General features: G+C 36.4%; 1 protein-coding gene across 20 annotated transcripts in view; it reads left to right on the plus strand.

Moving 5' to 3' along the window:
- The window catches only part of Hdac9 (histone deacetylase 9), an 824691-nt gene that overhangs the window by 442824 nt on the left and 358198 nt on the right, over positions 1-23669 (plus strand). For 11 of the 20 annotated variants that reach the window (XM_076941980.1, XM_076941976.1, XM_076941988.1 and 8 more), the window contains 4 exons: positions 3526-3767; positions 7563-7713; positions 8824-8950; positions 11209-11330. In XM_076941980.1, coding sequence (XP_076798095.1) covers positions 3526-3767; positions 7563-7713; positions 8824-8950; positions 11209-11330 — 642 coding nt within the window. The remainder of the gene's footprint in view (positions 1-3525; positions 3768-7562; positions 7714-8823; positions 8951-11208; positions 11331-23669) is intronic. The other 9 variants (XM_076941985.1, XM_076941978.1, XM_076941991.1 and 6 more) reach the window with 4 other exon arrangements.

Below are 23669 nucleotides of genomic sequence, written 5' to 3' on the forward strand. Positions count from 1 at the left end.
TATATATATATATATATATATATATATATATACACATATATATACATATATATATACACATACACGTATATATACACATATATATATGTGTGTGTGTATATATATATATGTATATATATGGTGTTTATAAGATAAGATTCTTATTTTTGCTTACTAGGATTTCCATATTGATGTTAAAGAATAAAATAAAGTATATTATTAACTGCAATGCTCTATGCTCGATTCATGGCAAGTCTTTAAGTTCTCTGGTCACGCCACAGTCTTGACTTGCAATTCTGCATTGTCCCTTTCCAGCTAAGAGACCTACTAAGATCATCTTCATTTGTTTTCAGACATATCACAGTCCCTTGTTTGAACAAGAATAATATCATAAGAAGTTGCTGTCTGCCAAACTATATTTTATTAATTAATCTTTTCTCATCTTCACTAAATTGTTATACACAGTGTTGTATAACAACACTTATCTACACATTGAAAAATAACCAGTGTTAGCGAACCAAGACTGACACCAGTCTGCATGCATGTGCTCACACATGTGTGCAGTACAGCTTGTTTGACACATAAGCATTTACATGTGAGGCCTTGGCATCTATAAACAGAATAACTGGAAGCTTTTCCTTAAGCATTGGAAATAACCCGTAAGTCTGCATAGAATACAAACTTGTAATTCCCAATCTGGGGTATTCAAACCTAAATACAGTAGAACATGTAGAAGCAAATGAGTGTTCCTAGCAACTTGAAAAAGTATAAAAGCAGAAGAAAAACATAATCATTCATCTTCAAATTTAAAACAACTATCATCTGTTCTTTGTGTCTTCCTTTTATTAGAACTTATGGGCTAATGCAATTTTAATATATCTCTCTCTGTCTCTGTCTCTCTCTCTTCATGTGTGTGTGTATAGTGTGTGTGTGTATTTGTGTGTGTGTGTTGTGTGCATGCATAGTTGGCTGAAATTTTTGTCTTTATTTTTCAAAGTCCTGAGGTGCAACATTTAGAATGATAGCTAATATTGTAAGAGGCTCAATAAAGATTAATACAGTTTGGTTATCATAGTATGAATGCCAATTTATTATCATCTTTTAAGCATTTTAATATTTTTATAAACAGTTTTAGAGATTTCATACATTTTGAGCATATGCGCATGAATGGGGGGGTACATTCTCATGTGTCTTGTATTGCTTGTACACACACATGCACATACATGTGGAGGCCAGAAGACAACCCCCCAGTTTCTGTCCCTGGCCTGAAAATCACCAAGTATGCAGGGCTTGCTGGCCAGTGAGCCTCAGGAATTATTTGTCTTCACCTCCCCAGTACTAGGATTACAGGCGTGAAATGCCATCATTATTGTTTTTTTAATGTGTGTTCTGGGGATTGAATTAGGGTGCCCATGCTTGTGAGGCAAGAATTAATCAACTGATCTCTCCTTAGCCATCTACTAGATTTTTTAAACAAATGAATGTCTTTTTTTTTTTTTTTTTTTGGTGTTCCTTCTTCTTGATGACTGTGAGAATATATATATATATATATATATATATATATATATATATACACACACACACACATATATATGGATTTGAACTTCTTCCCCATTGGGATTGTCTCTATATGATTTATTTCTAGAAGTGGCAAACCTGAATCAAATGGTAAAATATTTAATATCTCCTAGTTCATGTTGCAGATTTACTTTTTTGGCAGTTTTATATCAATTGAAAGTACCACTTGCAATAAATAATTCAGTCATTTTCTTACCTTATACAGCGAGGCATTATGCATATAGATAGATATACTTGCACATATATACATGTGCATGTATATGATTGTTAGTAACTACATAATCATGTTTGATTTTTTTAATGGTTCACATTATTTACTAATAAAGATGATTCTTAGTTGTTGGATTGTGTCTTTATTTTCTAATAGTTAATAGAAATCACTTACCATTTTGTTATCACAGTTGCTTATATACTTCTGATTTGCTAGCCAATCAGTAATGATGAATTATTTCATTGTACCAAAAATTTTCATTTTTATATCATGGAAAAGAAAAAACCCAAAAACCTTACTGAGCAGTATGCTGAACATACTCTGAGTAACTGCCTTCATTTGAGCCTTTAGTTATTGCTGTTTCTAACACCGTCTCTACGTCAACAGTGAGGGGCTGAGACATGGTAGAGATTCTCAGACTTGCGCAGATAGGAGAGTTGTAACAAGCATTGGGTGGGCTTTAGAATAGAGGTTGAAACTGGCAGCCTGTGTGTGTCATGGTTGACTTACTGAACCATTTTCTAAGCTTCTCACTCAGAAAGTTAAAGTATTTTAAATATTTTTGCAATTATAATTTTTGGTTATTTCTGTCTATGCTGGGTATAAGATCTGAGTGCTTGTACACTAATTTTAAAGAATTATAACCTCAGCTTCCCGAAGACCTGTTGTCTTTAACTTGCCCTCTTTGACTTAATTATAAGACCCCTCTGACTCCTCTGTGTAGATGTATTCCTTAGAATGTTTAACCACCAGTTCGGAATGGGTACTGACCAGTAAGAGTAGATACTAGCCATAAACAAGCACCTTCTGGAGAACTACCCTGCCTGTAGCCTGTAGCTTTGCTGCTTAAGTCTTTCTTTGAGTGATGGGACATGCTTATCTATTCAAACTATGCCAGATACTCCCTATCTATCTATCTATCTATCTATCTATCTATCTATCTATCTATCATCTATCTATCTACCTGCCTACCTATATAATTCAATTTTTATCCATTTAAACATTGTCTTCCATTGATATCCTTGGGTTAATTTTTTCTTTGGTGATTTGATTAAATATTTACTTGAAGTTCCCTCATACTTCTTTCTCTCTTGTTTATTTTAAGAATGAAGTTTCCACAATTTAAATGCTCGCTATTTAAACATCACCACTTAGGCACTGGGCTACTCTCACTTCTTCATGTGTGGATTTGGCCCGTTACTCTGGTTAGTCACCATAATCTGAATCTGGATGTAGTTTCTCCGTGTCTTTCCCAGGTGAAATGGTGATGCAGGTGTACTGCATGACACACTTAATTTAAGGTAGAATTTATCTTCTGTCTCTGAGTATAAAACTTTTTATAAGTCCATGAATTCTTGTGACAGAGTTCCCTTTGTTGAGGACATCTTTCCTTCATCTTGGTTTTCTTGGTCTTCATTGGCTTACATCAGTTAAATGGTCCAGTCTAATACATTTTGAATGATTCTTGGTACCACTAGTTGAATCCATCTGTTTGAAAAAAAAAAAAGACAGCTGTAGAAGTTCAGGGCAGAAAACATCACTGAGTGAAAATTAACCTAGGTACCCTTTACCTAGACTGATTAAAAGACCACAATTTACCATCAGTATAAAGTGGAGAGTATACCCATTTCTTTATACATGTGCTTACATGTGTTATACAGGGAATAGTGTTTTTTGTTTTTGGTGTGTTTACAAATCAGCGTGCTAATTTCCAAACCTCTCTACCCCATTCTCTGTCTTCTTTCCTGTGTCTCCAGTGGATGTGAAATCAGAGGTTCCTATGGGCTTGGAGCCCATCTCACCTTTAGACCTAAGGACAGACCTCAGGATGATGATGCCTGTGGTGGATCCTGTCGTCCGCGAGAAGCAACTGCAGCAAGAGTTACTTCTTATCCAACAGCAGCAGCAAATCCAGAAGCAGCTCCTCATAGCAGAGTTTCAGAAGCAACACGAGAATTTGACAAGGCAGCATCAAGCACAACTCCAGGAGCACATCAAGGTAGCAAATGTGTCTTTGTCTCTGACCTCTCAATCAGGGCATCTGCACCATGATGTGGGCATAAGACCGACCCATGGGAGCACTGATGGGGAATTTCCCTGTGATTATGACATGGATGTGTGGCTTGAAGGAAATTGTGATTGTAATGGTCGGAAACTTGGGTAAGTACCTGGTAAACCCTTGCTTTGTTAATGGGAGAGCTCTGCCATTTTTCCCTTTTCCCTCACAGACACACTGATAGCAACAGGACCTTTCCATTTTCATGGATACTCTTTCCTATGTGCTCCTGTGCTCCATGTAGTCACCACCAAGAACCACAAGCCCGGACAGGCCCATGCTCTGTTGCTAAAGAATCTGTGTGCACAATCTACCAGGAAGGGTAAATTCATCCTGTAAAGAGAGACAGCCCTCTTCTGTTACATTTTTTGTTTTCAGTCTAGGTCAATACTAATTCTTCCTTATAGAAAATATCCCATAGGGCATATAATCAAAATAAAAATACAATGAAAAGATGAAGGGAGTTTTATATGCAAAAATGGCATAAATATTTCAATATTTTATAGACTGTTATTTCAGGGGAAATATAGCATTAGCTCAGAATTTTTACTGACATCTGGTGATTGTATGTATGCCAAATTGTTCTTTTTCTTCTTCAGAATATTCACTGGAAAAATATCACTGTAGATTTATTTGTTTTTTTTTTTTCTAATAATTGGCAAAGACATTTAGTAACAGACAACTTGGAGGGGGTGGTGGCACATGGCTCTAATCTCAAAACTTAAGAAGTAGAGAGGGAGAGAGTTAAAACTTGAGCTGCAAAGTGGGCAAGTGTTTCAAAAAACTTAAAATGCACAGGGGTCTTTTAGTTCAGTAAAATAGACATTTAATTTGAATTTATTTTATTTAAAGCACAAAATCTTTACAATAAAATTTTATTTTATAGTCAACTCCTTCTAAGATGACTTGGAGGTGATAATCAATTGAATTATGGACTTTGTCATATTTTACTATAATGTATTCTAGGCACTTAATCTCTTTTATATCAAGGACAAACACATGAATGTGGTATTAATATAGATAACTAACTTATAGCACTAAATTAAAATGTCTAAGAAGATGAAAGTACTATTTTCTTCCCCGTTTCCCTTGTTCTGCAAGATATATTATTTGCATAAAAGGCTTCTTGATGCCTAATATAAAACATATTCTCTTTCCTTTACTAGTGAACTTTCCTTTACTAGTAACTTCTATATTATTGCTCTATAACATAGCTTAAAAATAAGGTTGAAGGGCTTTGTATGTGTGTCTTCAATGAAATCCTTGTCTCATGGTTATATTTATATGAGTAACATTCACTTAGTCCGTACATTTATTTTTGAATAAATGCCAAAGTGTTATTTCAGTTTGAAACAGTAGTAGAAGCATCGATGTCTGGATCTCCTTTTTCAGTCCTTCTAGGCATGATAACAGCAATGAGGCATGAGTAAGGTTTCCGTTCTTCACCCTGCTTCGAGATCTGAATGACCATGAATGGTTCATCTTCTTTTGTGTGCAAGTCTTTGCCATGAGTATTGAGACAGGCTGATAACCAAGTTGCATTGCTCACTTTTTGATTTCTTCTTTTCATTAATGTCCAGTGGCTTTCTTACTGTTGAAGTCAATTGTGAGTAATTTATCATTTGACTTCACCCAGAAACTAAGAGCAGGTAATTAATTGCTTCTATGGCACAAACAAAACGATATGACAGGTTGATTGACATCTGGAGAGATGTTAGAAAAAAAACGCGCTTCAGAGAATAAGGATTATGAGATGGTGAAAGGAAAGTGGAGTTTTATAAAGTTTTATAAACATTATTTTGTGAGGGATAGGAGATGTGTTTTCATGTTCCTAAGTTCTCTGCTTCCTTAACTTTCCTATTTTGTTGTTACTGTTAGATAGGCCTAAAGGCTAATGCTTTTAACGGTCATTCAGATTTGTTTGCATGAGGAAGGCAGCACACCATGCTTTAGCTGCATTAGCTTTGAGCTCTGACTCTTGTCCTAATCAGCACCTGTTGCCTTCCATCCTGGTCTAGGGTCTCCCCTTGTCAACTAGGTAGGCAGAAGCAGTGTGACTTTGCAAAGCCACATAGAAGGTAACTAGAATGTAGATGCTCAAAATGCGTTGTCTTCCCCTGTCGGCTTGCAAAGTTCCTCAGTCACTATGCTTCACTAAGGCTCAAAGATCTGAAAATCAACGTGAAGTTTTATTTCATTTTAATCTTTAGATAGGCCTCATTTCTATAATCTTGGCTAAACGTTGTTACATGTTCATGAATATATGTGCTTTTCCATTCCTTTAAAGAATTACAGTTCAATTGCAGTGAAGCTTTGGATAAAGCATTAAATCGATTTGACCAGTCTTAATATTCCTATAGAATTGATAGTAAAACAGAATTTAAACATAACTATGAATTCCTAAGTAACAGTGGGTATTTTAGAATATCTATTAAGTGGTTGTTAAATAAAAATAAAACTCCACGACTTCCTGATGTCATATGGAGAATAAACAGAAGTATTCTTAATCATTGACTCGAGTTTGGGTAAGGCTATTACAGTTGTTATAAAAAGTTGCTTTCTTAGTGCTCCAGAGAAACAACAAGAAGGTCCTGACAACACTCCACAGAACCTTTTATTTTTGTTCTAATATTTGCTATAAAATAGAGGTGTTTAGGTATCTCATATTCAAAGGATAAATTATACTTTATTTAGTATTAAGTTATAAATAGTAATAATTGAAATTGTATCATTCAAAAATAAATTTTGTATTAATTATGAATCTGATTCAAGGAAAATTATTGTTTGTCTTCCTTTAATGAACAGAAGTTCTTTGTAGCTTTAGTATCTTGTCAAAATTCATACCCAGTAGTGGCAAAGGCTAAGTAGGACTCCAGAGTCTTTGTTGTTCACTGGATATATTTGCTTTTCTTGATATACATACATACATACATATATTGATATATATATTGATATATATATATTCTAGGTCTGTAAGGAAGCTCATATCTTTAAAAGATCATAACAAATAACCTCATATTTTTGTTATTCATATTTTGAAGTAAATTCAGAGAATTCAAAAAGCCAAATGCCCGTGCATGGAAGAAAAGTTTGTGGAAGTGATTTCATTTGCAATTATGTCTCTAATCCTGAAGTTTTCCTACGTTAGATGACAGATCTAAAGCTTCTGTATTTTCTAGAGAGGTATATGGATATGTAGATTACCTCACTCTAATAAGAACTATCTCTGTGAGGTGGTAAAAGCCTTAGTGCTTGTTCTATTTCAGGTAGACTTTCCCCAGATTAACTCACACCTTCTCATTCTATTCACTTGAGCTTTATACTGTATCTCAGGGTGAGAACTGATTATGTCAGTTGTATGTTTATAGTGTGAGAGACTTTGTGTAATAGACACCTGGGCTGTCTCTGTTTTTGTACGATTCTGCATTTTGTAGGCACACAGGGAAGGGAACTAAAGATTCAAGCCAACAGCATTCAAATGACCTGAGGGGACTTGGTAGTAATTGTTGATAGGGAGACACAAGTAATGGAATCATCTGAAAGCTTGCTTGTTGTAGAAATAAAAACCGTCATGACATTAGTTTCCTGTCTTCATATTTCAATCATAAAAAGGTGGTTGAAGCACAAACTAAATACTAACAAGTTCCAAAAGCTGATAACATTGCAATTTGGGGCAGTGAGTGATGACTTTGAACCTTAAAGAAATTGCACACTCTCATGTCTTTCTCTTCTCGCAAGTTACAACAGGAACTTCTAGCCATAAAACAACAGCAAGAACTCCTAGAAAAGGAGCAGAAACTGGAGCAGCAGAGGCAAGAACAGGAAGTAGAGAGGCATCGCAGAGAGCAGCAGCTTCCTCCTCTCAGAGGCAAAGATAGAGGACGAGAAAGTAAGAGGCACCAGGGTAACAGACACAATCTCTTCCGAATCTTTAGCTGACCGTTGCAAGAAGCCTGATAAATAATGGAAATAGACTTGTCAAAAATGTCCTTGTCTAATTGAAAGAATAACATATAGACTAAAGTGCCTGTTTATATTAGCTCTTCAGGGCTTAATGGGAAATTAACACCGCATTAGCAAAGACACAGACTGGTCTTTTGGACTTTGAAAATAACATCATGCTAAAGTGATTGAGTGTAAGAGTCCTGTTTGGTAATAAAGTAATATCTACATGTTTTCATTTCTTCCTTCTTCCTGCCCGAGCAGTCATTGTTCTGAACATAATAGTGTGCATCAGTTCCCTATTGGTGTACTTAGACTCTGGAAAGACTCAAAGCAGAACATTTGCAAACTAACGGTCCACAAGAGGGAGACAGATCCAAATGATTGCCCTCTATCCAAGCAGTTCAAACTCAGGTCGTTGCAAAGTTTAAAGTGTGATGATTTGAACTGAAATTACCAACAGAAATTATCTGTTCAATATTCAAATGAATTTTAAGACAAGGTTGAATTTATTGACAAGAAACTTAGATCATTTTAATGTATTGTAGCTATCTGCAACATTCCCCAAGATTCCTAATGTTTAAAAAGATAAAATAATATTAAAAACTAGTATTTTGTTCCTATTTACTCATCTGTTTTTTGTACATGCTGGGGATTGAACATAGAGCTTCATAAATACTAGGCAAGCAGTGTACCGTTAAGTACAGCCCCAACTGTCAGCAATTTTCTCTTTCATTTTAAAGATGGATTAATGATAGAGGAATTCCCTTCCTATAAAAACGATTAGAGAAATAAATGAAGGTACTTTTGAAAAATTGTAATGTAAGCAACAGTTACAAGATAGGACTCTGACGTTTTCTAAAGCCTGTGTAGATTTTGTTTTGTTTGTTTTTTTGTTTGTTTGTTGTTTGTTTTTTGTCCCTTAATAGGAAAGCTCCAAATGCTGTGGCCAGTGTGATATTTCTTCATAACCTTTGTTGAGCATTCTTGAGTAGCAAGAGGAAGTAACTCACAGTCGGTGTCCGTGTCCCTGTGTGTATGTGTGTGTGTGTTTCAGGGGCAGTGGCAAGCACAGAGGTCAAGCAGAAGCTTCAAGAATTCCTGTTGAGTAAATCAGCAACGAAAGACACTCCAACCAATGGAAAAAATCATTCCGTGGGCCGTCATCCCAAGCTCTGGTACACGTATGTTCTATGTTTGTCTGTTTTCATCCTGGGGGGGAGAGACCACACAGGTTCTCTCTTTGGCTGAACTGGGCAAAAATTCTGGGCCTGCCACTTCTCAGCTGTGTGGCTACAGACAAGTTCCTGGGAATCTCTAATGGTCAGCTTTCTTCTCCACAGAAAGGATTACAACAGTGCCTACCTGTAGAGTTGCTGGCAAGGTCCTAAGGGGAAACAAACAAAACAAAATTACCAAATAAAGAGGAGCAAGCAGTGCTCAGTTATTAACATTTATCACTGTGAGGGCGGAGAGGATCGTCTTCTTTGGTGAATGAATAACTGGAATCTGGGTGGACCCTGAGATGGCTTTGAATCCTCATCTGGGATATCTGATATCTGTGCAGAATGTATAAACTTTTAGCAGATTGTGGCTTTATTTTGTTTCACTTGGCGTAATATAAAATGGAAAGCAGAGCTATTTTGAGAAATTCAGACCTTTTTTTTCAATTTTTAAGAAGAAGAGAAGGAAATGAAGGTAAGGGAGGAAGAAATAGAAACAAACCTAAGCCTTTCCTAACTCCTCCAGCTCTGCCCTCTGTGGCTTACATCTTTCCACTAGTGAAATGAGAGTTTGGCCTCTGAGATACAGACAGACAGACAGACAGACAGACAAGATACGTGGTGTTCTTGAAGCTTTTATGGAACCTCATTCCCCCAAGTCCATCAAACATATTACATAAAATGCATTCTTTTCTCTGTGAGGAAGGAATAATGTGGATTTTCCCTTCAGAAGCAGATCAAAGACTAGTTTTACAAATCATATTTGGTAATAGGCTACCGGCTAATGGATTTGGTTTTCACCTAAATGTGTTTCTTGAATGGCCTCAAAATTTTGTGTGAATATATTTTTTCAATCCCTTGTATCAAGGACAGGAAGTAAATACTAATTATTTTATGGAATTTTGAAGCATGCCAAGAGTTTCAAAGACCGGTCACTCACTTCCTAATCTGTTTTGTAGGTGACTTCTCTCCTGTTCATCCAAAACTGAGGTTGTCTGCCTGTTGGCAGACTCCAAAATATTCCAGACATCTGAATAATTGTGTCCTTTGTATCAGTTGGCCTCAGAAACCAGTCAGTATCACAAATTACCTGAAAGAAATATGATTGTGTTACCTAAAATTGCCTGCATAATATCTGACTGATTCATAAGGCTTCCAGAGTTAACAGATTTAAAGAAAAATAACATAAGTCTCTAATGAGAAACAACTATTAGGAAAATAATTCATGTGTGGAGAATTCTTCAGCAGTTCCCTTGAGGATATTAGACGTGGCTCCTCAAGTCAGTAGTGATCTTTACTTGTTTGCATGGAAGATAATTCCAACTAACCATAAATCATTAATTTCAGGAATTGACTATGTGGCTCTGGGCAATTTCCTTGAATTCTCAAGGGATTGGTCTCCCTCTGCACACAAAGGTCATAATGACACATTTTGACGCTTTAACCAGTTACAAGTATCCAAAATGATCTTCAATAAGTCAATTGATGAGAATGTATTTCTCAAATAAAACTCTGTGGTTGAAGTCAGTGTGACAGTGGCCCTGTGGTTTGGACACTTTCTCTATTATATATAGTAGTTGTGGTGTTTGTGCACACTGAGTTGTCTGAGTTCAATCCTCTAAAGACTTCTCCAGGAGCACAATTGCTTCTTTCCAATGTATTCCTCTAAGGACAAGAAAATACTTTTAAAGAGTTAGTTTTATATTGAGGGAGAGTGTGCTCTCCTTCCCACACATGTGGAGTGCCCATGGGAGTCAGGACTCTGAGACTTCTGGCACTGTCGTCTTTTTAGTGCAAAGAGCATCCTCGCGGTCTTGGCTGTTGCTCTCTGGCAGTAGCGAGGGCTTTCGACATCCTCACTTCTACTGTGGTTGTTCTTTAGTGGTGATTCCAAGGGATCCAAATGGTAGCTTTCTTTTTGTAAAGTTTTTGAGAACTCACACACAGTCATTTCAATAGAAATCTCAATCCTTACTTATAACTAAATGAAGTTTTCCACATGACTGAGAGACCAAATGCAAAGTGCATATATCTAGGACTTTTGCACTGTTGCATACTTTGCTAAACTGAACTGGGATGCATGAGTCTGGGGTGTGGGTACACTAAGGGGAACAATGTAAATGCAGCCAAGGCACTGGACAGCATGGAAAACTTAATGTTTCTGACTCACATGTGTTAACTAGCATAGCATCAATATGAACCTTCCCTGTTTTCTGCAGGGCTGCCCACCACACATCGCTGGATCAAAGCTCTCCACCCCTCAGTGGAACATCTCCATCCTACAAGTACACATTGCCAGGAGCCCAGGATGCCAAGGATGATTTCCCCTTGAGAAAAACTGGTAAGTTGACGCCAGAAGGACACCATTTACTTTCTCCTGACATCCTTCACTTTCATTTTCCTCAACTCTAGATAAAAATTAAAGAACTCAAAGTATAGGTAATACGTCCCATACTTAATGCCACATTCAAACAAACATGCCATGAGCACATGCACACATGATGCCTATACATACAGAGGCACATAGATGCAGAATTCTCCTTTTTTAATTTCTGCATGAGTCCATTCACTATATAATCAAAGTATCAGTGTCATATTGAAATGTTCATCATATCTGGATTAGCAATAAAGGTTACAGTAAAAGAAAATGGGCATATCATTCCTCAGAAAATACAACTTTTGTTCATTTTGAAGGCTTGTAATATCCTCTTTTCCTTGTCCTCTTTATCTTAACATACTTAAAGATATATAGTAAGCTTCATTTTGCCCAAAAATATATTTTTAATTTTAATATTGCAATTATTGATGTAGTGAACATCATTTTAACTGTTGCTTACTTCTGAGTAAATTAGTTAACTAAAATTCTCCAAATGGCAGTCCTAAGTGCAGATATGTTCCTAGTAATCTCACTATGAAGATACACAATTTACAGTATTTTATTTACAATTTAATGGACAGTATTATAGCTCTAATATGTGTATATGTTTTCCCATCTTCTGTTCCTTTTGAACATCACTGATGTGATTTTTAATAATCTATTTAAATAATAGCTAGATGATAAGATTTGTGTGCATTCTGTTTTAAAGATATTGATGTCTCAGAAATGTAGCTTTGCAAAAGATATAAAATGTTTTATATCCACAACTTCCAAATAGGTTTTCATACATAGTGTAATCTATTTTATGTTACTATAGAAAAAAAAATCTGTAATTTGTGTGTAAATTCCACAGAGTGGTGATTTCAAATAATTATATTCATTTTTATAAGCAATTTGGAGTAATTTAAATAAATGGGTGTAGACTGTCCAAACACGTGCTGTAGCTAATTTCTGTCAGATAATTTACCCGTGGCATAATTAAGATTTAAAAATAAAATCAATCCTGAAAAAAAGGATTTATTATCTTTCATTTAGCTTATATGGTCCCAAATACAGAGAAAGGGTGCTTAGGCTTCAGAAGGCAATTGGTGCCTATTCATTTTTACAGCCCAGAGATTTAGGTGTTTCTAGGAAGGTAGGTTTAGTAGAACCAATGCTAAGGGCGGAATGCCTGAGCTTCATGTACTGCATCTGAAGTTTACATTGCTACCAACAGATTATTTCATCTTTCCTATAAGTAAATTTCTCTAGGACAAAAGGAGGGAAGAAGAATGAAGCTTTATGTGTTTTAGAACCTTGGGGTATAGATTATGAAAATTGGCTCAAAAGAGGTATGGCCATTACAGCTTTAATACTTAGTGGCATGTGTAGGCACTATTGACAAGAATATATGACATTGCACTAACCAGGGAAGGAACTGTCATGAGAGAGTCCAAGATGTCATGAAAAGGAAAGAACAGGGTGAATCTCCTTATGGCAGAAAGTCCCTAATGAGTTACACATTCAAAGACCCCCATCCTCTGAGGGCATGATTGTAACTTCCATTGTTCTCTTACCACAGAGACCAGGCTCTGACTTAGAGCTGATGGTACCCTTGAGAGAAGTGGCATCTCGGGCCCCTAAGCATCCAGAAAGAAAAAATTTCCCCCCAAACAAATGAGTACTAAATACCCATAAAGTTACGTCCCATTGAACTGAATCTAGAGTATTACCAGTGATCATCTGGAAGTAACAGGACTGCCAAGACAGAGTCAGTTTTTGTCATTAGGGCTATGTATAAATACCCCTACTGTGGATGTCTCTATTTCTGTGAGAACAGTTAAGTTTTTCTTCTGTGAAGAGTGAATAGCAAACTGTTAATTTATTCTCATTAAAGTTCTTAATCTACAACAAAATTTTGTTTGGGGTACATGTTAGGCACTCTGATCTGAATCTGGGTACATACTCAAGAAGTCCCCTTTGCCTCTTTATGTGATGTACAATGCATGTTAAAAGCCATGGCCTATCGAATGCTATGCTTTCTGTAGCTGCCCAATATTTGGAATGTGTTCATTTTCAGCTGAAAATCTGATCTTTATAAAGTATCGGACTGCTGTTATGTAAAACTAAATGTTTTCGAACATTTTAGCAATAAAGTTCTCGAACAGCTGCTAATGCTTTGAAATTGTATAGGATTCCAGACTATTCTTTGTTCAGTTCCCATTGTCTGATTAAGAAAAGTGTGATGTAATTAGCTACAGATGTTTTCTCCATACAAAAATATTCAGATATGCTCATCAGTAATTACAAATGGGCAGAACTCTTCAAGTTCTTCAGAATATACCCATTGGGTATGTCACCAAATGAGCTGTGGGAAAATAAGGCTTATCTTTGTACTCTGTAGAAAATCACAGTAAGTTTTCAATAACATTTCAATTAATGACCAGTTCTTCAGTCATAATCCATTGACTAAAACGTCAATATGAAAGTAGTAAGAAATAAAACTTTGCCATGATAAAATGTACATGGTAACTGAGGAGTGTGTGTAAGGCTGGTTTTTTGTACAAAGTTACGTCCCATTAAACTGAATCTAGAGTATTGCCAGCAATCATCCGGAAGTACCAGGACTGCCAAGACAGAGTCAGTTTTTGTCATTAGGGCCATGTTGCCTACCTCTACTGTCCACTTGGATGTTATTCCTACCTAAAGGAACTTGGGAAATTAATTAATCTATCTTTTAAACTACATACAATGCTACAAAGATCTTACTTCTTTCAGGCTGACCATTTACTGAGTTCCTTGTATGCATTATTAATGTTTAGAAGATCAAACTGGAAGTAGAGTGAAAAAAGTTCTCATGGTTTTAAGCACATTAAGTTAGCCCCAAGGATGGCTCTTAAGCAGTGAGTAGCACTGAATTTTCAGGACACTCTTTTCTTCAGATAGGTGCAACACAGAAACAACCAGCTACAGAAGTTTTATATTCTTGCAGAAGTCCGACCTTCCTCATGCAAAGTAGACATTTGCTTCTCTGCTCTTAGACCCTGTGATCTGTTTAGCTAATAAAGGCCCATTTATTTTCTTTTCTAAAAATTATTTTTATTTTATGTGCATTGGTGTTTTACCTGCACATATGCCTGTATGTGGGTGTCAAATACCCTGGACCTGGAGTTACAGACAGGTGTGAGCTGCCATTTGGATACCTGGGATTGATGTCCATGTCCTCTGAAAAACCAGCCAGTATTCTTAACTGCTGATCTTTCTCTGTGGAGTTAGGATGGATTTTTGTTTTTGTTTTATCCCAAAATTAATGGCTGTGCATAACTGGCTTTGAAATTGAGAATTTATTTACTAGATTTTTGCCCATACTTAAAGTATGCCTCTCACTGAGAGTTCTTTGTTCTTCAACAGAAGACTTGGTTGATGGGGACATTGGGATATGCTTTGACTGAAAACAATGTCATTGCTATAGAACTAAGAATGTCCCTCCTTCTCCAACACATTCCAGGATTGATAACAAAGTAAAGAAGAGAGATTCTGGGTCATGGCATTTTCAAAAGAGTGCATATTTCTCCTAGAGATATTGCATGCATGGTGACTTTGAACTGACCTTCAAAACCATTTAATTTGGTCTCTGTTCCAGTGAGCATGTGCATATGTTTCATAAAATATTATGACAAAAATTTCTAGAGGTTTAATACTCCATTATATTATCAAGGTCTTAGCCAGTGAACTTTGCCTTTCTTTGAATGTTATAGTCTTTCCACTTAATACTTCTGAACAAAGCAAGCTGGCAGGGTATATTAACCTCTTAAAGTGCACAAGCCATATAAAGCCTTGGCTTTGCCTAATAAGACTGTTCCAGCCCTACTGAAACATTCGTTTTTAATGGTCAGCAATGCTAGAATATGACTCAAAGATGGAAGGGATCCAAACACGTTAAGGTTGTGGAAGGCCATTGGAATTTTGCACATAAAGTAAATTGGAAAGGAGACAGGATTGGAACGTACAACTTTGTATATCTCCTGGTGCAGCAGTCAGCCATCAGGCTGGGGAACTTCAGTGACTTATTCAAGTCACTGCAAACCAATGTTAACCAAAGGCCATTTCCTTAAAACTTAAGATCTTTCTCTCCCTCTTCCTTTCTCTATCTCTCTTTTTTCTTCCCCTTCTGTAGTTTTATATGTTCCATGGCATTTCAGAACTTGGCATGAGGTCTAAGAGAAGTAGCAAGCTTACTTCATGTCTTTACCATGTAAAGAGAACTGATTGCACTGTTTTTTTTTTACTTGACTTATTTTTAATCAATAAATTATAGTTTTTAGAATAGTCTTTGACTTGTAGATTGAGAAAATGGCACAGTGTACTTACATCCTCATCAGTATCTTGTAGGATCAACCTAGCTTTATGTGTACGTATAGGTGTTGATCATGTATGTCTGTGTTTCAATGTTTGTGGGCACATACATGTGAGCGTGGAGGCCAAGGGTGACACTGGGTGTCTTCTACTACTGCTCTTCACTTTACTTAAAAGAACAATGTATCTTGCTGAACCTGTAACTTTTCAAATCCACTTATCTAGCTAGGCAGTCCTAACTCTGACTACTGCTGGTCTTATAGACACCCTATCATGTTTATCTAATGTTTACTTCAGTGTGGAAGATACAATCTCTAGACCTCACACTTGCCAAGCAAGTACTTTATCCTCTGAGCCACCTCTCTCTCTCTTCCTTTCAGCTTCTGTCAACATTATCATTAATAGAGTCTTTAATAACCTGCAAGTTCAGTGTAATTGTATCATTGTCTTAAAAGCCTCTTTCTGACCTATTTTTCCATGCTACAAGCCTTAAAATGGTTATGTACTAACTCTTTTGAAGTGTTTTCCCTTTGGTCTGGAGAGATGGCTTACTTGTACTCTTGCAGAGAAACTGGATTCAGAGCCTACCAACTCATAGAAGTTTACAATGATCTGACAATCCTATTCCATGAGGATCCAATGCCATCTTCTAGGTCCATGACTACCAGGCATATACATGTCAAACATACATACTTGCAGGAAAAACACTCATATACAAAATTATGAACAAATGAATCCTTATTTCTTTTGTGCGATCATACTTTGTCCAATAATGTCACATAGATAGACTTGTGCAGGGTGTAGTCATTTCACAATGACTTCTTTTATTTGGCATTTTTATTAGTCAGGGTTCTCTAGAGTAACAGAACTTATAGAATGAATCGCTATATATAAAGGGGGATTTATTAGAATGATTGCAGGCTTTGGTACATCTAATGCAATAGCTGCCTATGAACAGAAGACCCAAGAATCCAGAAGCTGTTAAGTCCACAGGGCTGGATGTCTCAGCAGAATCCTAAAGAAGGCTGCAAGCAGAAGGTGTTGTCCCCATTAAAGGTGGATCTTCCTAGTTCAAAGATCCAGATTAGAAGCTTGTCTTCCCACTTCAAAGGATTTAATTAAGAAAAAAATCCCCATAGGTGTGATCAGCCATATGCATTTTAGTTGATTGGACATTTAGTTAAGTTGACAACCAAGAATAGTCACCATGTGTTATACATTCAATATTATTCTGTCTTTTCATGACTTGAGTCTTAACAAATCTTACCAATGAGTACCATTCCTTCGTATTCATGAGCCACAGCTAATGCACCATTTTGCCTGCTGAAGCCATCTTGCTTGCTTCTAAGTTTGGCTGGTTGCTTACAGAGCTACAGGAATTTGTGTGACGATGTTTTCAACTTAAATGAGCCAAATTCCAAGCATTCTGCTGGGTTATTGTACCCACACAAAGTAGATCCTACCTCTTTTAGTGGTTGATGTCTTTCACTACACAGAACATCCTTTTAACAAAGTCAAACTTAGTACTGTGTTTTCTCAAGCACAATGTTTTTTAGCATTGTATTCTTTTCTAGGTTTAAATAATTTTAAATAAGAAATGCTTTAAGAGTAAATTAAAAAACAGATTTTATGAATCTTTGATTAGGGGCTTTAGCTCAGTGGGTAGAGTGTTTATCACATGTGAAGCCCTTGGTTCGAATCTCAGCATCTTATCAACTGGGCATGATGAAACACACCAGGCAGGGCAGAAGTTCAAGACTATTTGGGGCAAATAATGAGTTTGAGGTCAGCCTCACAAAAGGGATTTTAACTTTAAAATTTATTATCCTAGGAAAGTTTGGGCATTCCATAGTGCAACCCCGTGGAGGCTCATGGATAATTTTGTGAGTTGGGTCTTTTTTCACCTTTACTTGAGCCCCAGAAATTCAAACTCAGGTGGAAGCCCTGCACAGCAAGTGTCCTTACCCACTAAGCCATCTTGCCTGCTGTTCATTTTATTTTCTGAACAATGTCACACTTTGAAGCCCAGGCTGGCCTTGAACTTGCTAGTTACTCCAGTCTGGCCTCAAACTCCATCCTCCTGTTTCAACCTTCTGGGTGCTTGGATTATGAGTGTGTATGACTACACCTGTCTTGCCTCTAAGATTTCAGAGGTACACTCGCTCACCCCGCCAGTGCTTTCTTCTCTGGTGGAATGTATTCCTTACCGTGTTTCAGTCAGCGTGTCTTCTGAGACTTCTAAAACACAGGAAGGCTTAACTTGGAGGCAAGTCAGCTCCTCCATCTTTCCTGTTTGTCTGGAATGTGATCCTTCTATGAACCCCAGCCAAACCCAGGTGGGACAAAGTTCAGGCAGGTAAGACTGTCCTCGGTGTTCCCTCAGCATAGACTTGAGTGCCTGGAACTGGGAGACATGTGTACAATCTGTTAAGGCACAGCAAAGCGCTGTGCTGCCATTTTACCACCAACACCAACAGCACAGGCTAGGAGATGTCAGGGAACCAATATATATATATATATATATATATATATATATATATATATATATATATTTAGCATTGTATTAAAGTCTTGTTAAACTCATAAGGATGATTGTTGTCTTAGTGGGTGGATGGGGGAACACCCTCATAGAAGCAGGGAAGGGAGGATGGGATAGGAGGATTGGTGGGGGGCAGGAAGGGGATAACATTTGAAATGTAAATAAAGAAAATATCCAATAAAAAAGAAAAAAATTAAAAGAAAACAAAAGAAATTTTATGATCCTATACCTTACATTTAGAATTATAATTCATTTTGAGTTAATGTTGAGAAGTTGTATAATGTCTTTGTTTGGATTCTGTGTTTTGCAAGTGAGTACCCAGTTTGGCTATCAAGGTTTGTCAAAAAAACAAAAATCCTATCATCCATTTTTTAAAATTCATAACAATGTTAGTGATAAGTGGGTCTTTTTTAATTTGTATACTTTCTTTTCTTTTAAGCTTTATTTATTTATTTATTTGTTTATTTATTTATTCATGTGAGTACACTGTCTTTAGACACATCAGTAGAGGGCATCAGATCCCATTACAGATGGTTGTGAGCTGCCATGTGGTTGCTGGAACTTGAACTCAGGACCTCTGGAAGGGCAATCAGTATTCTTAACCACTAAACTATCTCTTCAGCCTCCAATTTATACACTTTCTAGAGCACATGCTTCATAAAGTCCACAGGACCCTCTGACTTCCTTTACAACATCTCTAAAAATTAAATTACCACAGTAAAGATCTGTGTCTTTCAGAATCTCAGTCTCATTGTAGCACGTTCTCTGTATTTGGTTTCTAAAACTACTTTACAGTGTACTGTATTCATGCACGTCAAGTTAGAGGACAAAATGTTCTAGATCTGATCAGTATTTAAAGCAAACTGATATTTTAGTGTCTTTCTTTCTCTCCTCATTTCTCTTTGTGTTGCTGGGTGTTTGCTTGCTTGCTTGCTTGCTTGCTTGCTTGCTTGCTTGCTTGCTTGCTTGCTTGCATTTTGTTTTGCTAATGTTCTTTGAGAATTTCGTACAGTGTAGTTCTGAATTCTTTCCCATCCCAGCTCTTCCCAGATAAGACCTCCCTCCCAACATCGTGATAGTGCTCCTCCTCTGTCTTTCTCTGTCTCTCTGTCTCTATTTCTCTGTCTTTATCTCTCTGTCTCTCTTTGCCTCTGTCTCTCTCTCCTCCTCCTCCTCCTCTTCCTCCTCCTCCTTCTTCTTCTCCTTCTTCCTCTCTCTCTCTCTCTCTCTCTCTCTCTTTCTCCCTCCCTCTCTCCCTCCCTCCCTCCCTCCCTCCTTCCCTCTCTCTGATTTACCTGCTCTCTCACCATCTCATATTCTCACCCCTGGGATCTCTCAAAAAAGCTATTAAAACTATGGTACAAGACTTATGTTTTCTAACTGCTCCTGAGCATGGGATATGCCCTGGAGATTAGTAGACATACCAGTGTCATTTTCATTGAAGAAACTGAGTTTCCCTCATTCAGCAACTATTATTTGCAAATAGCTTCTTGTCAAAGCTATTTCTGCTCTTCCCTTCTGGGTTTTGTCCATTTTAAGCTTGTACAGGTCTTTATGAGATATCATATGTGTATCGGCCCTGCTGTGCCTTTAAAACTGAGTCCTTAAAAATGTCTGCTATCTTTGGTTCTTACAGTCTGTCTGCACCCTCTTCCATATAGATCCCTGAGCCTCTTTATTGCCATATGAATGGAAAAACTTCTGTTTCATTTTTTTTAAATTCGTTTCTGTGGAAGGAGAGCTGTTTTTCACACGCATCAAGTTCATTCTCTTCTAGATTTTCCTGATGAGCTTATCAATGAGACTGTTTTTTTTTTTTTTTTTTTTTTTTTTTTTCTGTTACTGGGATTTTTAATTTAGAGTTTTTTTTTTTTTTTTAAAGATAGTATTGTTTTATCTATTTGTGTCTCTCTGTGTGGGTGTGTGTGTGAGCATGCACGCCCATGTGCACATGTGTGAAGGTCAGAGGACAAGTCACAGGAGTTGGTTCTCTCCTTCTACCATGTTGGGTCTTGGGGGGAATCAAAGTACAGGCACTAATTTAGGCTTGACTGTAAGCACCTTCACCAGCTGAGCCATCTGACTACCCAGCATTTTCTTTTTCCTTCCTTCTTAGTGTTTTCAATGTTTCTGGCTAAAGAAACCATCTGCTCTGCTCTGATGTATTCTCAGCTTCTTCAATTAGAAACTTTAATACATTACTCGTAGTTAATTGTTAAATCCAAGATGATTCCAAAATGTGCTCCCTCTGAGTCTAAGCTAGTATTTTTGTTGACTCTTTAAGTTGTGTTTTTATTTCCTTTACTTCTTCTTCTTCTTCTTCTTTTTTTTTTTTTTTTTGCTTCTTTTATAATTTTATTGAAAGCAGGAAAGATAGAATGGAAACTAAAGGTTCTATCTTTATGGTTTCAGTATGAACATTTGTGTCATTTAGCTGAAACTGGCCACTTTTAAAAACAATTCGATAAAACTGTGTTTGCCAGAGAATTCAGTTTTCTCTGGTTTCTGGGTAATCTATCCCCAAATCATTATTTTTTAGAGATCCCAGTAAGAGTTCATTCTTAGATAGCCTCTGTCTTCCTGGTCCCGCAGTTCTAACCTGATACAGTTGTAAGATGGAGATGAGTTTTATTTCTGTGCTCCCATTTATCTATCGCTTATTCTTCAGTAATGGAATCAACAGAATAATCACAGTTGTTACATTGAAAAAGAAGTGTGGTTAAATATTGTGTAACAGAGGATAAACAAGACAATACATTTGGGAATTATGAGAACTAAATTTGTTATGTTTTTTTTTCTGGTAATAAGCAACCCGTGACCTTCTGATGAGGTCGGAAATGAAAGTGATTTTTGACTATCCAATAAACAGAAATATCAAGTACTTTGAAAATAAAATTTATTAATACAAGGCAACTGCATCTAATATTTGATTCATATTGGTAATTATTATGGTATAAAATACTATAATATTTAATCAGTTTTGAGTAATAATATTGCGTGTGATAAGTGAAGAGTATAAATTCATAATTATAATATTTCACCTTTAAGTCACAGCAATCACAGTAGAAAGTAATGTTCTTAAGACTATTTGATCCAAAGATTTTAATATGATTATATTAGATTTCCTGACTACAATGAATTAAAATTCATAGTTCAATAAATGAGGAACTGGTTTTACTAATTGTATATGCAGTTAGTATGGTATGTAATTAGAGCTTAAGGTATGTACCAATTGTGAAATGTGGGATAATTAATCAGCCTTATAAGAAGGTTGAAAGCCTAAGTCAACATACTTACTTGAAGGAGAATGTAGTGGAGAAAAGCCAGTGTAGTCTAGAAAGACAAGATATGGAAATAATATGACTTGGCCAACTATGGATATGGCTGAGAAATTTGCTTACTTTGGATTTATATAATCCCCATACATTCTAGCTTCAGTTTTTTTTTTTTAAAGAATACCTTATGGAACATATTTTCTTGGTGAGCAGTGAAAGTCCTGCATGCCAGTTCCATGAACAGTGCCAGAAATATGGCAATCCCAGTATTTGTATGACCACTATAATACTGTCACATTTGCAAAAAGAATTATTAATAACAGGATGGAGTTTAAAGGAAATTGAATGTCATTTCTTTTCTTAACCTTGTCACTGAACGCTGTGACCATTGAAGTGTTTTGAATTTCAAATGTTTCATCTAATGAGAATAGGCCAATGGTATTATATGAGGAAATATATTATTTCATTTCATGAACATTATGATAAGAAAATGTTAATTACTTGAAAACATCATGATAAGAAAATGACTGCTGTTGCATAATCTTATCTCATATTCAATATAATTGTTCACTCTTGCAAAGTCTAATGAAATATTTTTCATTTCCCATAAAATGCACAATTAGAAGCAGGCAGAACATATTAGATAAGTTTGGAATGAAAATTTGGCAAAAAATAATAATTAAGGCTCTTAAAATGTTTGGCCATCTGTTGTAAAGTCAGGAAGATGGTTTAATTTTTTTTTTAATTTGTAAAACTCACAACTATAGAACTTGAAACCCTGGGGAAATGTTCCACCCAATGTATCCACTTATTTTTCTTTAGACATAACTAGTGACTATATCAAAAATAAAATATTTATGATGCTGTTTTCTTTACATTTTCATTCAGCTATCTGGTTCCTTTGAAAGAAAAGTATCCCCTGTGGCAGAGGGTCTGGCCATGTAGAGTGATGTTACCATTCACATGTCTTAAGTGGCTTCTTCTTTCCTATTGTTTTAATAGATCACATAACAACTGATTAAGGCATATGTAAGTTTTCATCAAGGGTCCTTGTTTTTCTCTAGATCTCCCAGCATCTTCTATTATACAGCACTTTGCTCCTTAGTGACTTGTCTTCAATTTTTGCTTGAATTAGCATGCTACAGACTTTTCCATCAGCCTCTATGTAGAATAGCCTGCTTTCATCCATCACTTGTGTGTTCTTGATCTCTCTGTATCTGTACTCACAAGCTGCTATAATTTTCTTTTAATAAAAGTTAGCAGTTATCTACCAATTACAACATATCAAATTGTCTTTATGTTTTTCTTTCTAATTTGATGGCTTTTAAAATGGGGTGTAATCATAAATACCTTTAATCCCAGCACTCTAGATGCAGAGGCAGATAGATCTCTGAGTTGAAGAACAGCCTAGTCTTCAAGTCTAGGACAGCCAGACTACACAGAGAAACCCTGTCTGAATAAACAAAAGAAAAACAAAACAAAAAACAAATATCCTTGAGAATGTGCTTGTTATACCTTAAATCCTTGACAACAAGGCCTTTGTGCTGAACCCACTCCTAAGACTGAGTTTTGCAGTGGGAGAGTTTGCCATTGAGGAGCTTGTGTTCTTCCCGATGGATGAGACATCTGCAGTAGAATCCTAACATGCTGACTGGCTGGCTAGTTAGCATATGAGCCATCCTTCTTATGAGAAACTACTTCATATCTCGAGGCTGTCAGCATTCTTCAGTGAAAACAAAGGTCTAATCCTGAAAACATAGTGAACAGAAGATACTGGGATGGTTGCATTTTTCAGATATAAACGCTGTGTCACTTTATTTTTTAATGTTTTGGTTTTCTTGTGTGTATGTTAAAATATTTCACATACATACAAGTAATAGTCATAGAATTTATTGGAATTCTGAAGCTGTCCTTAATATATATGGCTCCTTAAAAATAGTACAGAGGCACACTGCCAGTAGAATTTGTAATGGTCATGGAAATATTTTATACATATTATTGCTTAGTTCAGTAGCCTCTAGATACATGAAGCCACTTGGCACTGGACACTGGAAATGGAGCTAGCATTATCTGTAATTGAACTTTTTTGAGTACTTTAAGTTTCTTTAAATAGTCACTTGTGGCTAGTGACCGTCCTTTAACACAGCACAGGTA

This window comes from Arvicanthis niloticus, chromosome 11, assembly GCF_011762505.2.
Source record: "Arvicanthis niloticus isolate mArvNil1 chromosome 11, mArvNil1.pat.X, whole genome shotgun sequence".
Lineage (NCBI taxonomy): Eukaryota > Metazoa > Chordata > Mammalia > Rodentia > Muridae > Arvicanthis > Arvicanthis niloticus.